Raw genomic sequence first — 19,980 nt, 5'->3', positions numbered from 1 at the left:
GTCTGTCCATCAGCCTCCTCGCTGCCTCCAGGATCTGAGACGCCAGCACAGATTCTTCTTTCTCTTTACTTTCTTTCTTCCCATCGCCTTTCTCTGGTTTCCCAGAATTCCCTCTGTTCACCTTTGGCTTCTTATTGAACCCATACAGCTCCTCCACCGAAAATTTCCCGCCTTTTCCTCCTGCTGCCGCTGCCGGCCCAACAGCAGCTCCTGAGGCTCGGCCCGCAAACATGGCTGACAACGAGGGCTAATGTTAGACATATATAGTAACAGTAGAGACTAATGTTAGTAATATATAGTAACAGTAGTGACTAATGTTAGTAATATATAGTAACAGTAGCTAATGTTAGTAATATATAGTAACAGTAGAGACTAATGTTAGTAATATATAGTAACAGTAGAGACTAATGTTAGTAATATATAGTAACAGTAGCTAATGTTAGTAATATATAGTAACAGTAGAGACTAATGTTAGTAATATATAGTAACAGTAGCTAATGTTAGTAATATATAGTAACAGTAGAGACTAATGTTAGTAATATATAGTAACAGTAGAGACTAATGTTAGTAATATATAGTAACAGTAGCTAATGTTAGTAATATATAGTAACAGTAGAGACTAATGTTAGTAATATATAGTAACAGTAGCTAATGTTAGTAATATATAGTAACAGTAGAGACTAATGTTAGTAATATATAGTAACAGTAGAGACTAATGTTAGTAATATATAGTAACAGTAGATAATGTTAGTAATATATAGTAACAGTAGATAATGTTAGTAATATATAGTAACAGTAGAGACTAATGTTAGTAATATATAGTAACAGTAGATAATGTTAGTAATATATAGTAACAGCAGAGACTAATGTTAGTAATATATAGTAACAGTAGAGACTAATGTTAGTAATATATAGTAACAGTAGAGACTAATGTTAGTAATATATAGTAACAGTAGAGACTAATGTTAGTAAGATATAGTAACAGTAGCTAATGTTAGTAATATATAGTAACAGTAGAGACTAATGTTAGTAATATATAGTAACAGTAGAGACTAATGTTAGTAATATATAGTAACAGTAGCTAATGTTAGTAATATATAGTAACAGTAGTGACTAATGTTAGTAATATATAGTAACAGTAGTGACTAATGTTAGTAATATATAGTAACAGTAGAGACTAATGTTAGTAATATATAGTAACAGTAGCTAATGTTAGTAATATATAGTAACAGTAGAGACTAATGTTAGTAATATATAGTAACAGTAGAAAATATAGTAATATATAGTAACTAATGTTAGTAATATATAGTAACAGTAGAGACTAATGTTAGTAATATATAGTAACAGAGAGATAATGTTAGTAATTATAGCAGGGACTAATGTTAGTAATATATAGTAACAGTAGAGACTAATGTTAGTAATATATAGTAACAGTAGAGACTAATGTTAGTAATATATAGTAACAGTAGAGACTAATGTTAGTAATATATAGTAACAGTAGAGACTAATGTTAGTAATATATAGTAACAGTAGAGACTAATGTTAGTAATATATAGTAACAGTAGAGACTAATGTTAGTAATATATAGTAACAGTAGAGACTAATGTTAGTAATATATAGTAACAGTAGAGACTAATGTTAGTAATATATAGTAACAGTAGGATATTTAGTAATATATAGTAACAGTACTAATGTTAGTAATATATAGTAACAGTAGAGACTAATGTTAGTAATATATAGTAACAGTAAGAGTAATGTTAGTAATATATAGTAACAGTAGAGACTAATGTTAGTAATATATAGTAACAGTAGAGACTAATGTTAGTAATATATAGTAACAGTAGAGACTAATGTTAGTAATATATAGTAACAGTAGAGACTAATGTTAGTAATATATAGTAACAGTAGAGACTAATGTTAGTAATATATAGTAACAGTAGAGACTAATGTTAGTAATATATAGTAACAGTAGAGACTAATGTTAGTAATATATAGTAACAGTAGAGACTAATGTTAGTAATATATAGTAACAGTAGAGACTAATGTTAGTAATATATAGTAACAGTAGAGACTAATGTTAGTAATATATAGTAACAGTAGAGACTAATGTTAGTAATATATAGTAACAGTAGAGACTAATGTTAGTAATATATAGTAACAGTAGAGACTAATGTTAGTAATATATAGTAACAGTAGAGACTAATGTTAGTAATATATAGTAACAGTAGAGACTAATGTTAGTAATATATAGTAACAGTAGAGACTAATGTTAGTAATATATAGTAACAGTAGAGACTAATGTTAGTAATATATAGTAACAGTAGAGACTAATGTTAGTAATATATAGTAACAGTAGAGACTAATGTTAGTAATATATAGTAACAGTAGAGACTAATGTTAGTAATATATAGTAACAGTAGAGACTAATGTTAGTAATATATAGTAACAGTAGAGACTAATGTTAGTAATATATAGTAACAGTAGAGACTAATGTTAGTAATATATAGTAACAGTAGAGACTAATGTTAGTAATATATAGTAACAGTAGAGACTAATGTTAGTAATATATAGTAACAGTAGAGACTAATGTTAGTAATATATAGTAACAGTAGAGACTAATGTTAGTAATATATAGTAACAGTAGAGACTAATGTTAGTAATATATAGTAACAGTAGAGACTAATGTTAGTAATATATAGTAACAGTAGAGACTAATGTTAGTAATATATAGTAACAGTAGAGACTAATGTTAGTAATATATAATAGAGACTAATGTTAGTAATATATAGTAACAGTAGAGACTAATGTTAGTAATATATAGTAACAGTAGAGACTAATGTTAGTAATATATAGTAACAGTAGAGACTAATGTTAGTAATATATAGTAACAGTAGAGACTAATGTTAGTAATATATAGTAACAGTAGAGACTAATGTTAGTAATATATAGTAACAGTAGAGACTAATGTTAGTAATATATAGTAACAGTAGAGACTAATGTTAGTAATATATAGTAACAGTAGAGACTAATGTTAGTAATATATAGTAACAGTAGAGACTAATGTTAGTAATATATAGTAACAGTAGAGACTAATGTTAGTAATATATAGTAACAGTAGAGACTAATGTTAGTAATATATAGTAACAGTAGAGACTAATGTTAGTAATATATAGTAACAGTAGCTAATGTTAGTAATATATAGTAACAGTAGAGACTAATGTTAGTAATATATAGTAACAGTAGAGACTAATGTTAGTAATATATAGTAACAGTAGAGACTAATGTTAGTAATATATAGTAACAGTAGAGACTAATGTTAGTAATATATAGTAACAGTAGAGACTAATGTTAGTAATATATAGTAACAGTAGAGACTAATGTTAGTAATATATAGTAACAGTAGAGACTAATGTTAGTAATATATAGTAACAGTAGAGACTAATGTTAGTAATATATAGTAACAGTAGCTAATGTTAGTAATTATAGTAACAGTAGCTAATGTTAGTAATATATAGTAACAGTAGAGACTAATGTTAGTAATATATAGTAACAGTAGAGACTAATGTTAGTAATATATAGTAACAGTATGTAGACTAATGTTAGTAATATATAGTAACAGTAGAGACTAATGTTAGTAATATATAGTAACAGTAGAGACTAATGTTAGTAATATATAGTAACAGTAGAGACTAATGTTAGTAATATATAGTAACAGTAGAGACTAATGTTAGTAATATATAGTAACAGTAGAGACTAATGTTAGTAATATATAGTAACAGTAGAGACTAATGTTAGTAATATATAGTAACAGTAGAGACTAATGTTAGTAATATATGTTAGTAATATATAGTAACAGTAGAGACTAATGTTAGTAATATATAGTAACAGTAGAGACTAATGTTAGTAATATATAGTAACAGTAGAGACTAATGTTAGTAATATATAGTAACAGTGAATATTATAAAATATAGTAACAGTAGAGACTAATGTTAGTAATATATAGTAACAGTAGATAATGTTAGTAATATATAGTAACAGTAGATAATGTTAGTAATATATAGTAACAGTAGCTAATGTTAGTAATATATAGTAACAGTAGAGACTAATGTTAGTAATATATAGTAACAGTAGATAATGTTAGTAATATATAGTAACAGTAGCTAATGTTAGTAATATATAGTAACAGTAGCTATAGTAGTAGTAGTAGTATATAGTAATATAGAACATAGCTCCAGTTTATACACTGTTTAATGATTATAGATTATTGATTGAATATAGAACATAGCTCTAGAGTTCATACCCTGTTTAATGATTATAGATTATTGATTGAATATAGAACATAGCTCTAGAGTTCATACCCTGTTTAATGATTATAGATTATTGACTGAATATAGAACATAGCTCTAGAGTTTATACACTGTTAATGATTATAGATTATTATTTGAACTTCCTGCTGGAGGATAAAGATGAAATAAAAGAACGAGCTGCAGTCATAGAGCAGAAAGATCAAACCAGCTTTTCACCATTAAACTACATGTCCCATCAGCCCCTGCAGGAGGTTATACACAAACACTTCACAACATACCTGGTTAAAGGTGTTTGTCTGATTCCTGTCGTCCTCCCTGTATCCACCTGTCTCTCTGTCTGTCTGTCTGTCTGTCTGTCTGTTTTCAGCTCTCTGACCACCTTCATCTGTCTGTATCTCTGATGAGCCTCTCATATTAATCCTGTTGGTTTAATCCCACCAATGAGAGCTCAGATAGCACGTCTGTCTATCTGCCTGTCTGTCTGTCTGTCTGCCTGCTGTCTGTCTCTCCTGTTAGTGATGACAGACGAGCAGGATTAAAACTTGTAGCTCCAAAATATCAAACTCTGTGTACAGATGTTGAATATGGCCTCTTGCCCGGATCCTGAATGAATCCTAATCTCTCACTCACTCGCTCTCTCACACACTCTCACACACTCTCACACACTCTCACACACACTCTCACATTTTTTGGGGGGTTTTGTTAATTAGGACTATTTTTTCAAACCAGTTTTTTGCAACACTAAACAGTCACCCCTTTCCAATTGTGCTAGAAAGATGTAGTAAATCTTAAAAAATCCTATTTGAGCTATACAACACAAATCTCACTTCAAAATTTGAATAAACACATCAGAACTCAAAATACAAGAACCTGACACCATGCTGTATTAAGAAGACAAACGATAATGAGGTACTTAGCTCCGCCCATGACACAAATAGTAATTACCAGGGGCAACTTTATTTGTCATGGCCATACACATACACAAACATGTAAGCTCTGTGTATTAAAGGGTCAAACATGGATAAATGGAACCTTAAACAGACACAAGTGGACTGTGTGATACAGTGCCTTCACTTAAGTATTAGAGCAACAGAATCCATACTATTTGTAAACAGAAATGAAAATTAATGAATGGCAAAATGAAATTATGCATGTCGACACGCGTCTGGCTTGAGAAAAGAGTAAACGCGTCTTCTTGAAGAACTCGAGGGACAGACACCTATCTTTGTCCTTGCAGAGAGCAACACAAAACACTGCATACAGCGTCATGTCAGGAAAACAAAGCTTCAACCCCCCCTTTTAAACTCAATGTCACGACCGTGACTCCGGAACTGTTAAGCCAACTGACAGACAACAGCAAACAATATATACTGTACAGCTCTCCTCTCCTCCACAAGCTGAAATATTTAAATTGTCCACCAGTGATGTCATCAGAACACAGATTGCTCATGTTCTAACCCTGAATATTCCATGTGTCCTGATGACATCACTGGTGGACAATTCATCACATTTCCATATTTTAGCCAGGATTTTCTTTTCTTTTCAAAGACACACCAAGATTTCTTACAAAGTCTCTTATGTTTAGAATAGAGCGACCAGCCAGAGCAGGATCTTCTGCCTCCTTGCATTGCTGGCATTTAATCATAGTGGCCAGTTTTCCTTTTTTGATGTGTTCGCCAAAATGTCTCATGACCGCGACAACCTCCATGGGAGACCATTGATGCTTTTTTGCTCTCCTAGCACTTTCCAGAGAAACTAGAAAAAAGACAAAGAAATCATCAATGAAAACAAACTCTACTTTTAAATAAACCTTTTTTTAAAGTTAGGAAATTTGTGTTAGGTAAATTATGTATTTGTTGTAACAATGTTTCTTGGCTATAAATCATGTACTGATCCCCGTTTATTCCCATTTTAAAATGTGCATTCATAAAGAACATGCATTAGTGGGACGCAATGGCTGCAGGATTGAGTATGTGGGTTGCACCGATGAAGATTCATTTCTGCCAATGCCAAAGAGCTTATTCTGACTCTTGCTTGGTAAGTTTGGTTGATTAGATGATCGAATTCTGAAGAAAAGACATATTGATAATTTAAAAATGTATTCATTTGACAAACCCTCCTCCTCATGCTGGTCCCTAGCCTTGTTTTTCCAGTGAGGGAGATCCCGCTCAGCACCTTCACACTGACTCCACCTAAAGATGTTTCTCTACAGGTGCAGCATCAGCATAGTGTTCTTCATATCTTCTCCACACTTTGACTACGATCCAACTGCCATAGGCAGAATCTTGACTCATCGCTGAACATAATGTTCCTCAACATGTTCAGCTTCCAGCCCAAGTGTAGCCAAACCAGCCCAAATGGGCGTGTCTAGTCCAGATTCTGCCTATGGCAGTTAGATTGTGGTCTAAGTGTGGAGAAGATGCGGAGGCCCAGTGGTTGAGAACTGTCGTTTACTAAATCAAACTTAATAGCCGAATTCGAAAATATATTCTCATTGCTTTGTTTATTACAGTTTTTTGATGCTTTGCTAATTTGAAAAAGCTAACTATGTGAATGCATTACTAAACAGATTAAAATAGGCATAGAGAAAGTAGTTTAAACATTTGTCCCATCACTGATAACTAAATTACACCTATTTTCTAGCATCTGAACATTGATGGTTTAAAAAATATTCATTTTAATACAAGGTACAGTTCTTCATGGTATGTACATGGTATTTTATCTAATTAAGTCAGTTGATATAATTGGCTAATTGAGTTGTAGGATTACAGTGTCCTGCAGAAAGACGAGAATGGTCACCATATTGCCTTTGGGTGGTGTGGATAATTTATTTTGACCATGCTTCAGTTATGCTTTCATGCTTAAGTAACTTGGTGTTTAGTGACTTGTGTATGTGTAGCAGCATTTACCAGATTGTTTATTCGTTTTCTTTTTTCTGCTGGGCTCTTTTTCCTTCTTTTGTTTTTTGCTGGGTTCTTTGCCCTTACCGTCTGCGTTTTCAATTTGTGCTGAAAATAAAGAAAAAAAAACAACAATTGTCACTATAAGCATTTATTTGTTGTAGGTAGGTTTCTCAAATACTGTGAAGTAGAAGATGCTCCTTTATGGGGTCAAGCAACTAATGGACCCTTTAAATCATGAATTTAGTCTTTAGTCTGTAAGGTGAAATCCAGATTTGCAGCCTGAACTTATAGTTCATGGTGACACATATGGATGCGTGCTATGTCCATTGCTACTACAGCTTATACCAAAAGACATGGAGCTGACTTATGCACTTCAATAAGACTCCAGTGGTGAGAGGAATGTCGACCAGCTCATCCAGTTTCTGCAAAACGAGGTTGAGAGCAGAGAGAGCACTGCTGAGCAAACCAGGTAACTAACAAAGAGACATTCCACCAAATAATAAATTCTGTAGTAGATCAGCCCACCACACTCTGGTCCCCTCCCTTTGTGACATGGATCGATATGAAGGGCCCTTGTATGTCAAATCCAGTGGTCAACCTATCAATGCCTCAACGCACTTTTCACGCTGACACTGACAATGTATTCTGAGTTAGTGTCAGACCAAACAACTGAACATTTTCTCTTAGCCTTAGAGAGATTTGTAGCCAGGCAAGGACTGTGTAATTCAGATAATGCTAAGACATTTAAAAGAGCAGACCAAGATCTGAAAGAGCTGAGGAGGTCACTCAAAGGACCAGAGCTTACAGAGTTCTTCACTGACGAGGGGATCATCTGGAAGTTTATCGTTTAAAGAGCTGCTTGGTGGGCCGGCTTCTGGGAGACACTTGTGAGGTCGGTGAAAACATGCTTGAAGAGGATCCTGGGGAGAAGTTCACTGAACTTCAAGGAGTTGACAATCACGCTTACAGAGGTGGAGGCCATGCTGATGTCAGTAGCAATGCATCAGTGCTCCAGCCACTCAAACCTTCTCACTTTCAGATGGGGAAAAGACTTGCGTCCTTACCACCAAAAACGTTGCTACCGCAATCTTATGCCACAAGTGTGAGCAGAGAGGACATGAGATGGAGATATCTGCAGAAGCTGTCAACTAGTTTCTGGAACTGCTGACGAAAGGACTATCTGATGGACTTGGAGTCAGCTCACATGCTGAAAGTGGGAGATGTCATCTTGATCAAAGAGGGCAACACTCCCAGGCAGACTTGGAAGATGGGCAGGATAACTGAGCTGTTTCCTGGTAGAGATGGACTCATATGTTCCTGTACTGTTCGTACCTTCACAGGCAGTGTGTTAAGGAGACCTGTTGCTGATCTTGATCCTTTGATGATGCTGATGTATCCTTTAGAGATTTGTTAAATATGGGCTTATTAGTGATAAACAGTTGTTCATCGGGGGGAGGATGTGGAGAAATGTTTAATTAAAACATTTAAATACAGTTGGATTTGTGTGTACTTTAAAATCAGCTGAAAAGGAAAGTTAAAAAATAGTTTAAGTTAAAACTTTTTTACATTATTTACAGTGATTGAGAAATAAACAGTTGAAGGACTGAGAACATTATTTGCTTATAAGTTATTTCATCGTGAATGATTTGATAGGAAGTGCTTTTATTTTGAAGTGGAAGAGCAAGCTGAGACTCTGTAGTTGCTGTCGTGTGCATTGAAAAGCGGCAGCCATGCCTATGTTCATTGTTACACTGCAACATTTTAATGAGTACATTGTTAGATTGAAAAGAGTGTCCTGGTCATTTAAAGCTTCTACTACTGTACTCTACATCCACATCACTTGAAATTTAGCTCACTAGCCTCCCATTTATCTCAATTGTTGAAGGAGGTCTGAATGCACTGTGCATTATTTCATAACCTAAAATCAAAAAAGGTGACATGTTAGTAGACTCAGGATAAGGGCTAACCTTGTGATAATGGCGCAGACATGCCTGGAGGTTCCTCGACAGGTTGCCTAGCAATCAGCAGTCCTGCAGAACCTGTAATCAAATGTAATATACTCCATTAAATAGATACAGACAAATAAAAGATGAGTAGAAGTTTTACAGAGCGAGCCATGTGCAAATTAGACTACGGTAATGTTTACTCTCCTGTATCTCGTTTCTCCTAATAATAATGAGATATCTTATGTTTCTTTGCCTCTTCCACTGAAACTTTTAATTCCATGGGACTGAATTTCATTTGGTGCGTGCAGTCAGTCTGCTTTCGTCCAAACTCTTCGCAGAATAAAATAGGAAACATTCAAAAATCTAATTGGCATACTACGCCCTTCGCCATCTTTGCATGTGACCTCATATCAGCCCACCTGTAAAATGCAAACCAACTGTGTGTGCAGTCTGTTTGCGTGAGCAGTCAATTGTTATCTGGGACCTAAGTCGATAAGGCCCTTACTGTTTTCTTGTATTTCAGACACAAATTAACAATTTGTGTCTGAAATACAAGAAAACAGTAAGAGATTACACAGTTAAATTAGTGAAATTACAATTGGTTAGGGATACATCCTAGCAAGTAGTTACACTGTTAAAAGTCTAACCATGTGGTGACAATAAATATGTGCCTGGAGCTTCCTCGTTCTTTTCATCTCTGCAGAATCTGTAATAAAGTTTAACATTAGTCATGTGATTTCATAAATAAAACAAACGACCTCACTCTCAGCATCGACCTCATTCTCTGCACTTGAATCGGTCAACTGTAGGTTATCTAAGAAAATAAATTATATTACCTTGATGAATAATGAGATTCAAGTGCTATAGATTGCCTACATACAACGTGTGTTCCATTTTGCTAAAACACATTTGCTAGAAACAGTTCTCATTTTTAACTTAAACAACTTTAAATACTCCAGAAAGCCATTCAGCGTCATCTTTGAAATTTCTCCCCCTCTTCTCCTGTTAAAAAGTATTACATTTGCCATGGTGGCTTTACAAAGTTCACTGTATGATTTTGGTGAACTGTGGTCTTCCAAGTCCTTCAATGCTTGTTCTGTAGTCTTCTCAAATGCAGATGTCTATGAAGACGCTGAACATCTTCTGTTAAAGTGGCGCTCATTCAGCGTAGTTAAAGTGGTGTGGGAGATGAGTTCAGACCACTTTGTAGCATAGAGGGTTTTGAAACTCAGGGTTGACTTTATCAGGTTACTGTCTTGTGCCATCAGTGCTCTGCAATGTAAAATGTCACCGACTTTCTGCAGTGAGTGACCCAACTTTAATGCAAGGCTTGGAGTTTGGTAGCAGTGCTTTTCGTCATCGTACCCAGACACTTTCTTGACAGCTTTGATCACCACATCAAAATTTGCAGGTCTCACAGCATCCTCAAGAGTATGTATTGAGAATTCCTTCTGAAGCGTAAGCAGAAGTCTTCCACTTTCTCTGAGTGTCTGGCGAATGTAGTCATATCTGGTGGGATCCTGTCCATGTTTGTTAAAAAATGACTGGGCCAACTGAAGAATAGAGAAGTCACTTCGCACAGTAGCAGTTATCTCATCATCTTTCATGACAGCTAACATCTTCCAAACACCTGGGGATATTTGCTGACACAGAGCTGACTCATTCATAGAGGCCAAAGACAAAACCTTTTTTCTTCCAATCTCTGAATTGGCTTCTACTGGTTTTGAAGAACATTTTCTAACATGTCGCCACAGATCTCTTCGGAGATATAATGCCTGGCAGTACATGCAGTGAATATAGTCTTTTGCATTGTATTTTGTCTTTGCTGTGCGTCTTAGTTTTAGCGATCCAACTCCACTTGCTAAGACCTCCGAGTTATGGATGTGGTTTCCCTCGTTGTGTAGTTTTTTAAGCATTTTCTGGCGCTGTTTGGACTTCTTGGGAAGACTGAAAACTTGAGCAACATCTGCATGTGTTTTCTCGTGACATTTTAGGTGACGTGTAAACTTTGTCTGTAGTTTTCCACAAATCTAGCAGTAAGTTTTATTTTTGAGAGAGGAGGATGTGTTTGAGACCTGTTCAGCCCCAGCATCAGCGCTATCATCAACAATTATGCCTTCAGCATCAGCATTTCCTACTTTTGCAGTAACTCCTGATACTTCAAGCTGACTTGCACTGATTGCATCTTCAGATAATGATTCTGCAGCTTCAGAAACTGACTCTCTCTCTTCCTCTACAAAACTTTCTTGGTGGTGTCTTTTGTTTTTTGAAGCAGACTTGCTGGTGGACACCTCAAAATTCTGTAATTCTAAATGTCTGCGACTGATTTTTAAAGGCTCTGCAATGCCGTCCCATGAGCTGCTGGAATCAGCTGTGGAATCAGGCACATATTCCTCTTCTGATGATGCCACCTCACTTGAACTTTGTTCTTCACAGACCTGATAATGATTAAAAAATACATTTATATTTTGTGTACTTGGAAAGCATTTCACGGAATAATTCTACTAAAACACTTACCACTGGCAGAGGTTCAGTGATGTTCACCTTTGTGCTTAACATAACACTTTTTGTGCCAGGACTCGTAGCAAACTAGACAGAAAAAATTAAGAATTAATAAAGGAAGATAGTAAATAATGTCATGGTAAGTACTTAAAAAGTAAGTGCAGCTGCAAATAGCTCATCTTGAACATATAGCAGAGTTACACATGGAACCGTTGTTAAAAAGTGTTCAAAAGATATGGATGGACCCCCCCTTCCATTCTCAAAAACTTACCTTCACACCTCACAACTGACCATTTCAGAGGTGAAAAGGGTCCTCTACATGCGACACATTTTTCTAAACTTGACATTTCTTCAGGGACGAGATCATGATCACAGTCCTGTTGACCAAAAAACAGTGTAATCAAAAGAGAAGAATTTGATCCAACTGACACTTGTGTGCTGTAGAATATCAAAACCAATGAATTGTTTGTATTCTGTTCCTCTTTGAAAATGAGTAAAAGATGACTTCTTTTGTTATTATCCCTGTTATGAATGAAATTGTTTAGAAATTAACTTAAAACTTTTAAATCTAGATTTATAACTTTTTGCAATGCATAGTTCAGAAGAAAAAATATACATAGTGTATAAAAATCTATATGTTACAAAAACAAACAAAACAAAGGTACACTCACTGGGGACTTATATAAAGGCATTGTATAGAACCATGAACAATGGTGCCAGTCCATCAAGAATATATATACAGATAGGAAAAGATTCTTCACACCACAACTGTGTGGGACCATTTTGCAGGGGGTCACCACAATCACATTTCAAAAAAGTGACTGAAGAAATATTGTGAGCAGATAGATCAAGCAAAAAAAAAAAAAAAACATCTGAGAATACAGACCTTCAGAAGACTAAACTGGATTTACTCAGTCCACTTAATGTCTTAACTTGCCAATTTGAGGATTACACAGGACCTATGTACCTGAATATCATTCTCATGAGTTCATACTTGTACAGTAAAGTCAATGGAGAGCAAAATTACCTCTGGTATGATGACTGCAAGGGAACTGCATTCATCTCTTTGGAAGTCTAAAATGAAGGGACAAACACTCAATGAGAGTTTGTTTCTAATGTACAAAACTAACAGACCTCCTAATGTCTGAACCTTACATGGTGAGGATTACACAGGACCTGTGTGTTTAGACACTTAAATATATCTCATATTAGTTTATATTCAGAAATATAAGGTCAACAGAAATCTATTTACTTGTCATAGTTTGACATTTTGAATAGGACTGAACAAGTTGAAATAGTCAAGTGTGATTAAGTCTCATCTTGCAAAATCTGCTCTCTTAAGCACTCTATGCTGCCATTTCTAACTACCTTGCTTCTCCATGGCCAGTCGGAATCACCATAATTATAAGTGATTTCTTCCCCTGGACCAATATCTTTGAGTGCAAATAAACACAGATGGGGTCTTCCATCCACTCTTGTGACTTTCATTTTGCTGTTTGGGTTCACTTTATCGTCATTTATCAGTCTCCCTAGTGATCCGTCCTCTCTTGCAGCATCAACACTAAAATATCAAGTATACAATAACAATTATACCTTGTACTGTAAGGGAAAGGATTGAGCATATTTAGTGTTAGCATGTCGGAAGAATATCCCACCAACAATTCAAAATATTCATCGAACAGTAAGAATTTCAGTACTTGTCTGGCACTGTATTTCATGATTGAAACTACTTTAACTGATGATGAGGTAGCAGAGTTTGCATCTCTGTGTTTAAATACACATTTAGAAAATACACCTTAAAACACTTACAGACCATAACTGTTGTCCATTGAACTGGAAATCAAACAGAAAAACTTTGAGTGCGTCATGGTAAACTTTCCCTCGGTCTTCTTGTTCCTTTTTAGTAATGACTTCCCCTCTGTACTCAATGAGGAAATCTCCTTTTTCAAAGGGCCGGCAGCTGAACACACCCCGACCTAAAGACACACATGATAAGCAAAGGAGAGTAATAAACTCTAAACAATGCAGAGCTGTCAAATAGGAGCAATTGAAATGATTAACACTTTTTGATCAGTTAATTAATTTAATTTGTTGTTTTTTGTGGTTATTTAAACATTTTTTGTCAGTTGAGTGGTGGAATGGCTTCTTCACTACCAAATTATTTCTATGGATTAATCCATGAACATTTTCTATTATAATTAAAGTATCTAGCTAGATATACAATTAATTATCCTCCCTAAAAAAAATGAATGATCCAACATAACGGCTTCTATTTTGAGCAGCTGCTTTGGGATCAATAAGATGTTCTATGATAATGATCATAGAACATGATCTAGGTTCCTAAAATGCAGTTTAAAAAAAAAAAAAAGAAGCCTTTGCATAATATTCTCTGGCAACTCACCTTTAAATGAATCAATATATTTGACATCAAATCCTTCCTTATCTTCACCTAAGGAGCAATAATAAGAAGCATCTTGTTTGGGATTTCTTTTAGCTCTCTGTGGCCTTGTTGCTGCCATCTCCTGCAAAGATCACGTTAGTGACTGGAGCAACAACACATTACTGTATTTGATAGACAGATAGAACATATGTATATTGGTGAGAGAAAAGATTATAAGGAATTTAAACTGTAATTATTCATAGATCTATCTATGTATGTATAATGTATTCTGGTAGTTATTTCATGAATGACCTAATGTTATTGTATGTGTACATGCTGTATGAATTAAGTCAACAGTATCAGTCTCTCACTTTCTATGTACAGCGTCACAAAACCTTTCCATCAAAAACATCTTATTTCTAAGGATTAGTATCCAGGATAATAATATCACGCTGATGATTTTTAAGCTCACAAAAGTTTGGCATATTAAACGTGACGTCACTTTGGCAGTTTGGCATTGCGCTCACGTGGGCAGATAGCGAACGCGGCACTAAGGACGGCACAAAACAAATACAACCTATCTTCCACACCTGCAACAGGTTGAAGCGTTCAACTAGCGCTTCACGGCTCACACCTGAATGTACAGGACGGTATCAAGTTGATGGAAGAGGAGGGGGGATGAGAAAAGGACGAGAATTCCTTTTTTTTCTAAAGAGCAAATTGATTTATTCAAGAACAAGAAAAAAATGCGTTTGAGTGATATTTTGTTACCTTCATTCAACCTTTCAAAATAAATAGTTTATCATACATTTTGCTTTTATTAGAGGCAACAGTCAAATGGTATCTCCCACCAGCAGTCTCTGTATCCATCACTCTCCAAAGGCTGACTCCAGTGCTTATATATGAAGTAACATAAAGTTATATTAGGGAAAATCAGACACCTTTTATGACAAGATCCGTTCTAAAAATATGATATACACTGTACATGAAAGGTATAAATAAATATATTAATATAATCATTTAAAACCTTGACAAGATTTTGGCATGGCTCAATATAAGTGACTATAACATTTTAAAAAGGGAGTCAACACCAAAGCATCCAATTTACAAAGTAATTTATTGGGAAAGATATTTAAAAAAATAATAAAACCCCTGAAAAAAACAAAAGGATGGGAGGCGCAGTGAAACAGAACAACTGGTCTGTTGTCACTAGAGCAGCAGTAGAAGGTCTTGAGCAGTTTAGCACACACAGAAAGTAGAGGCACTGGAACGCCTTTCTAGGGGGGCTTTGCAGGGTTTTCCCTAGACTTGAGGGACGCCCTGATGCAGCTACACATACCTGAGCTCACAAACCCTGGTGTGTGTGTGTTACGCTATTTTACACAAATGCCTAAAACTGGACAAACATTTTAATTTATTTAATTAACTTGATTTGTTATGCATTTCAACATAATTAATGATGGTACCGATAAACAACAATTGAAATCCCACAGACAGAAATGTATCCCTGCTGAAGTTGTTCATCTGCATTGCTTCTAGAATACAAAGATGGGAATGAAAGCAGGGTTAGAGAACAACACCCACTAAGAACCAAATGTGGGTAAATCTTTTGATTGGAGTGTACATTTCAGAACCCCACAGACACCTTTATCAGTCTGCGGCTGCAGTTTCCTTTTTGGCGCATTTGTCCTGATGAATATGCAATCTGGGGCGTTTCTGCCACTGTGAGCAAAATACTGGGAGGACATGATGTAAATTATTTCCTTTAGTACGCACAGTGCAATCGACCAAGCCGGATGTTCGCAGTCTTTAATTTTGCGTCTTTATTTGACACGTTTGAAAAGGACGTGCAAATCCACCTGCACGGAAGGTCACTTCTTTTATTGTGGTGAGGAGAACAGATGCTAGTGATGGGCAAAGCAGTTCTTTAGAAGGTACTGAATCACTAGAATCAGTTCATCAAAAAGATTTGTTCACAAGATTTATTCACCCAATCATTTAGTGCTTGGCAGAGCCCTGGCTGCGTACTGCGTAATCCCTCCCTTTGAACTGATACAAGGACCGTGAGCCGCACATGTATCACTCACCAAATGTACACATTTTCTTCTGTGATCTTTATTAATATAGTTTATATTCTAATAGCATGAAGCAGAAATGACCTCATTCATATGAAATTAGACGTTACAGAGCTGATATGGCGCAGCTCGGCTCATGACCAGTGTGCATGGTTCATTCACAGTGTCTGAGTACACTCACAGGAGCACGCAGAGGCCATGGCCACCTCCCCATAAACCAAACCCCAGTCCAGCTGGAGCCAGTGCACTAGAACAGGTAACACATTTAAACCCATTCTCCTAATCAAAACACAGTCGCCAGTATCATTATTCTGAGAAAAAACCAGCGCTGAAATCACAAAGAATGAATGTTAGTATGCAGTATGCAGGTACCTGTACATCACTACCAACCAATGACACATAGCTGTCAGACACAAAAGCAAGAAAATCAGGCTCCTCCAAATTGCAATCCATCTCAGGCCCAACCTGCTCACCAGGATATGCATCACAGGGTGTAACACAGGGGTTGTTTCACCCTGTGGTGAACTTGAAAGATTATTTCTCCTAACAGAAGCAGTAAATGCTATAGGCTTAGCATGCACGCTTTTACCACTGAACTTAACAGGGCATTCACAGTTCCAATGACCGCTACCTTTACATTAGTGACAGATCTTACTGGGATCAACTGTACTGGCTGTGCACAGACCACTCTGGCTTACCTTGAAGTGGACTGTCTCCTTCACCCCACTGTTCACCTGCTGGATGAAACCCACTACGTTCGCCTCCATTTCTCCACAAGCCCTACACTCATGGTCACCACAGTGGATCAACGTGTACTAATCTGCTCAAGAAGAAGCCTCCACTGCTGTCTTAACTTTATGTGCATTTTTAAGTTTTTAAGCTGCTCTAGAACAATCAGATCATACTATACAATGCATCATATGAGCCAGCGTCCAGTGAAATACACCAATGGTTAAAATGAGTAAGACGAGTTGTGAGGCCTGAGGCAGTGGCGCGCAAACAGGTACTGACTGTCACCTACTTAGCTAAGGAGGCTGTCCTTAATGTGGCCCAGGCCCCATGGGTGTTTGCTGTACTGTAAGAATGCAGATACATATGGCTCAGACTGGCTTCCAAATGTGGTTTGAGTGATCGAATCCATATGCGCATTCAAGACGCATTAAGTGTGTCCACACCTGTATTTAAAGCTGTCCACTTGTGACCCAGTCACAAAAAATGAATGTTAACACCAGGTCCAAACTGAGGCTTTGTGTTTCAATTCTCATGATGAACCGTTCAGACTTCTGTGTCTCTCCGTCTCATGTTTGGTCGCGGTGCGATTCACCCCCAGGGCAGCAGGGGACTGTCAACTACAGTGACCCTGCATTTACAAATGGCGGGGCTCAGCGTGTGAAACAGCGGAAATATGATCCTATCAGGTAAACCAATCACAGCGCTTCGCCTCGACAAGTAGTAACAGCGGCGTAGGTGAAGACTGACGCGTTGCCTGCGCTAGCAGCCATAGGGGGCGCTGTGTTGTACACAGATTATACATAAAATCAGGTTTATGTGTATTAAATGGTCATCTGTTTTTTTTTTTCATTTTTAGGGTCAATGGACCAACAGAAACACTTCTACATCTTTAGAATGCTTTCCACATTAACAGGACACTGCTCCTGTCCTGTTAATACAAAATGTCCTTCCAGTGTGGTGTGTATTCTGACCAATTGTCCTGCTAATACACACACAGACACACTCACACACACACAGTAACACACAGTAACACACACACTGTATTACATAGTGTGCAGTTATGATGTCAAAATTATACAGATGTAAATACAGTAAGATGACGACAACAGCAACGATGAGGGACAATGAGCAGTGACAATAGTAATAATAGTAACTGTAGTAATAATAATAATAATAATAATAATAATAACAATAACATCAGCAATATTAGCAATGGCAGTCTAGCAGGACCATGGCAGGAGGCTCCACCAGGATCGATAAGAACCTGCGAGACGAGAAAGCACAAGAACTCCGGGGAAGAAGTGAAGTTAGTAACATGCATTAATGGAACATGAATGAGTGCAGAAAGAGAGAGGAAGGGAGGAGCTCAGTGCACCATGGGAAATCCCCCATTTTCTAAATAACAAACATGTCTTGAGGATATAAAAATCTGGATGTGCTGCAATTTTCTGATGTTAAACTCAGAACTGTCTAAAGATATAGTTACTCTAGATCAGTGATCCTCACTATTTCTTTCACAAGAGCCACATTGGCAGAGCAAAATCAAGGGAGAGCCACTTTTACGACAACATACCAAGTCACCTTCGCAAATGTGCATTTCTACATATAAATTGGACATCCCACAAAAAAGAATCAACACAGCCAATACATTTTCAATTAAGACCATATTTACCTTAATACTGGGATGAGCAGAAGCTGGCATGCATGTCCTTGACTTTCTTCATGTTGTATTTGTAGTTTGTTGTTGCAATCACAGTGAGCTTTTTAAGAAGGGGTTTAATTACAGCTACTTTAAAGGACTGTGGTACATATCCTGATAATAAAGAAAGATTAATCATATCCAGTAAAGAAGTGCCAATTAAGGGAACAACTTCTTTAAGCAGCCTAGTTGGGATCTGGTCTAATAGACAGGTTGATGGCTTCGATGAAGAAATGATTGAAGTTACCTGATGAAGATCGATAGCAGAAAAACAGTCTAAATATATATCTAAGTTTACATTGACAGAAGTCCCTGGACTTGGAGAGCCACTGATAACTGTTGATGGCAGTTGGTGATTAATTTTCTCTCTAATAGTAATAATTTTATTATAGAAGAAGCTCATGAAGTCATTGCTACTTAAGTTTATGGGGATATGTGGCTCAATAGAGCTGTGACTCTCTGTCAGCCTGGCTACAGTGCTGAAGAGGCTGAATTGACAGAAGCCAATTGAGTCTATTAATGATATAAATGCTTTACTAAGGCTGTCATTGTTAACATCCACATGAATATTAAAATCACCTACAATAATTACTTTATCTGATTTAAGGACTAAACTTGATAGAAACTCTGAGAATTCAGATATAAAATCAGAGTACGGTCCAGGAGCGCGGTACACTATAACAAATAGAACTGGCTGCAGTGTTTTCCAGTTTGGGTGAGAAAGACTAAGAACAAGGCTTTCAAATGAATTATAATTTAGTTTAGGTTTAGGGTCCATTAAAACGCTCGAATCATATATAGCTGCTACTCCACCTCCTCGGCCTGTGCCTCGAGGAATGTGAGTATTAATATGACTGGGGGGGGTGGATTCATTTAGGCTAACATACTCCTCGTGGGACAACCAGGTCTCAGTAAGACAAAGTAAATCAATATCATAGTCTGATATTAATTCATTCACTAAAACAGCTTTAGAGGACAGAGACCTGATATTTAACAGCCCACATTTCATTCTCTTATTTTGTGCTACTGAGGAGTTGGTTTTAATTTTTATTAGATTTTTATGTTGAACTCCTCTTGTTTTTATTTCTTTAAATAATTTAGGTGGTCGGGGGACAGACACAGTCTCTATGGGGTTTTGGGTGGGTGACTGTTCTAAAGAAAGTGCAGAGAAAGTGTGTAAGACAGCAGCTCTGCTTCCTGGTCCCAACTCTGGACTGTCAGGTTTTAGAGATAAACTTTGCCATATTTCTAGATAAGAGAGCCGCTCCATCCAAAGTGGGATGGATGCCATCTCTCCTAATCAGACCAGGTTGTCCCCAGAATGTCCCCCAGTTATCTATGAAGCCCACATCGCTTTCTTGACCCCTCTTCGACTATTGATTGTTGGTTCAGAGACTGAAGACTAAAGTTATTTCATCCTCACAGGATCGCATTAC

General features: G+C 36.4%; 2 protein-coding genes across 6 annotated transcripts in view; both read right to left on the bottom strand.

Moving 5' to 3' along the window:
- Window positions 1-4,668, bottom strand: part of LOC127358989 (voltage-gated potassium channel subunit beta-3-like) — a 24,540-nt gene extending 19,872 nt beyond the window's left edge. For 2 of the 3 annotated variants that reach the window (XM_051392610.1, XM_051392611.1), the window contains exons 1-2: window positions 4,586-4,668; window positions 1-234 (exon numbers count right to left, since the gene is read on the bottom strand). The exon at window positions 1-234 is cut by the window's left edge and continues 64 nt beyond it. In XM_051392610.1, coding sequence (XP_051248570.1) covers window positions 1-232 — 232 coding nt within the window. In that variant the 5' untranslated portion in view covers window positions 233-234; window positions 4,586-4,668. Of the gene's footprint in view, window positions 235-4,585 lie in introns of those variants that run through there. The other variant, XM_051392613.1, reaches the window with a different exon arrangement.
- A 552-nt stretch (window positions 4,669-5,220) lies between these two features.
- On the bottom strand, window positions 5,221-19,730 carry LOC127358986 (uncharacterized). Of its 3 annotated transcripts, XM_051392607.1 has the most exons (9): window positions 13,468-19,730; window positions 13,027-13,219; window positions 12,686-12,732; window positions 11,930-12,035; window positions 11,674-11,745; window positions 9,804-11,594; window positions 9,178-9,249; window positions 7,217-7,315; window positions 5,221-6,062 (listed from the first exon to the last, which is right to left on the bottom strand). In XM_051392607.1, exon 1 carries the CDS (start codon window positions 19,551-19,553, stop codon window positions 18,519-18,521), a length of 1,035 nt encoding a protein of 344 aa, XP_051248567.1. In that variant the 5' UTR covers window positions 19,554-19,730; the 3' UTR covers window positions 5,221-6,062; window positions 7,217-7,315; window positions 9,178-9,249; window positions 9,804-11,594; window positions 11,674-11,745; window positions 11,930-12,035; window positions 12,686-12,732; window positions 13,027-13,219; window positions 13,468-18,518. The 3 variants fall into 3 exon arrangements, with proteins under 3 accessions (XP_051248567.1, XP_051248566.1, XP_051248568.1); XM_051392606.1 differs by having other exon boundaries at window positions 13,027-19,730; XM_051392608.1 differs by lacking the exons at window positions 9,178-9,249; window positions 9,804-11,594 and having other exon boundaries at window positions 13,027-19,730.
- Window positions 19,731-19,980: the final 250 nt, after the last annotated feature.

This window comes from Dicentrarchus labrax, unplaced genomic scaffold (assembly GCF_905237075.1).
Source record: "Dicentrarchus labrax unplaced genomic scaffold, dlabrax2021, whole genome shotgun sequence".
In the NCBI taxonomy this organism is placed as follows: Eukaryota; Metazoa; Chordata; class Actinopteri; family Moronidae; genus Dicentrarchus; species Dicentrarchus labrax.
This window is presented reverse-complemented; position numbering and strand designations above follow the sequence as displayed.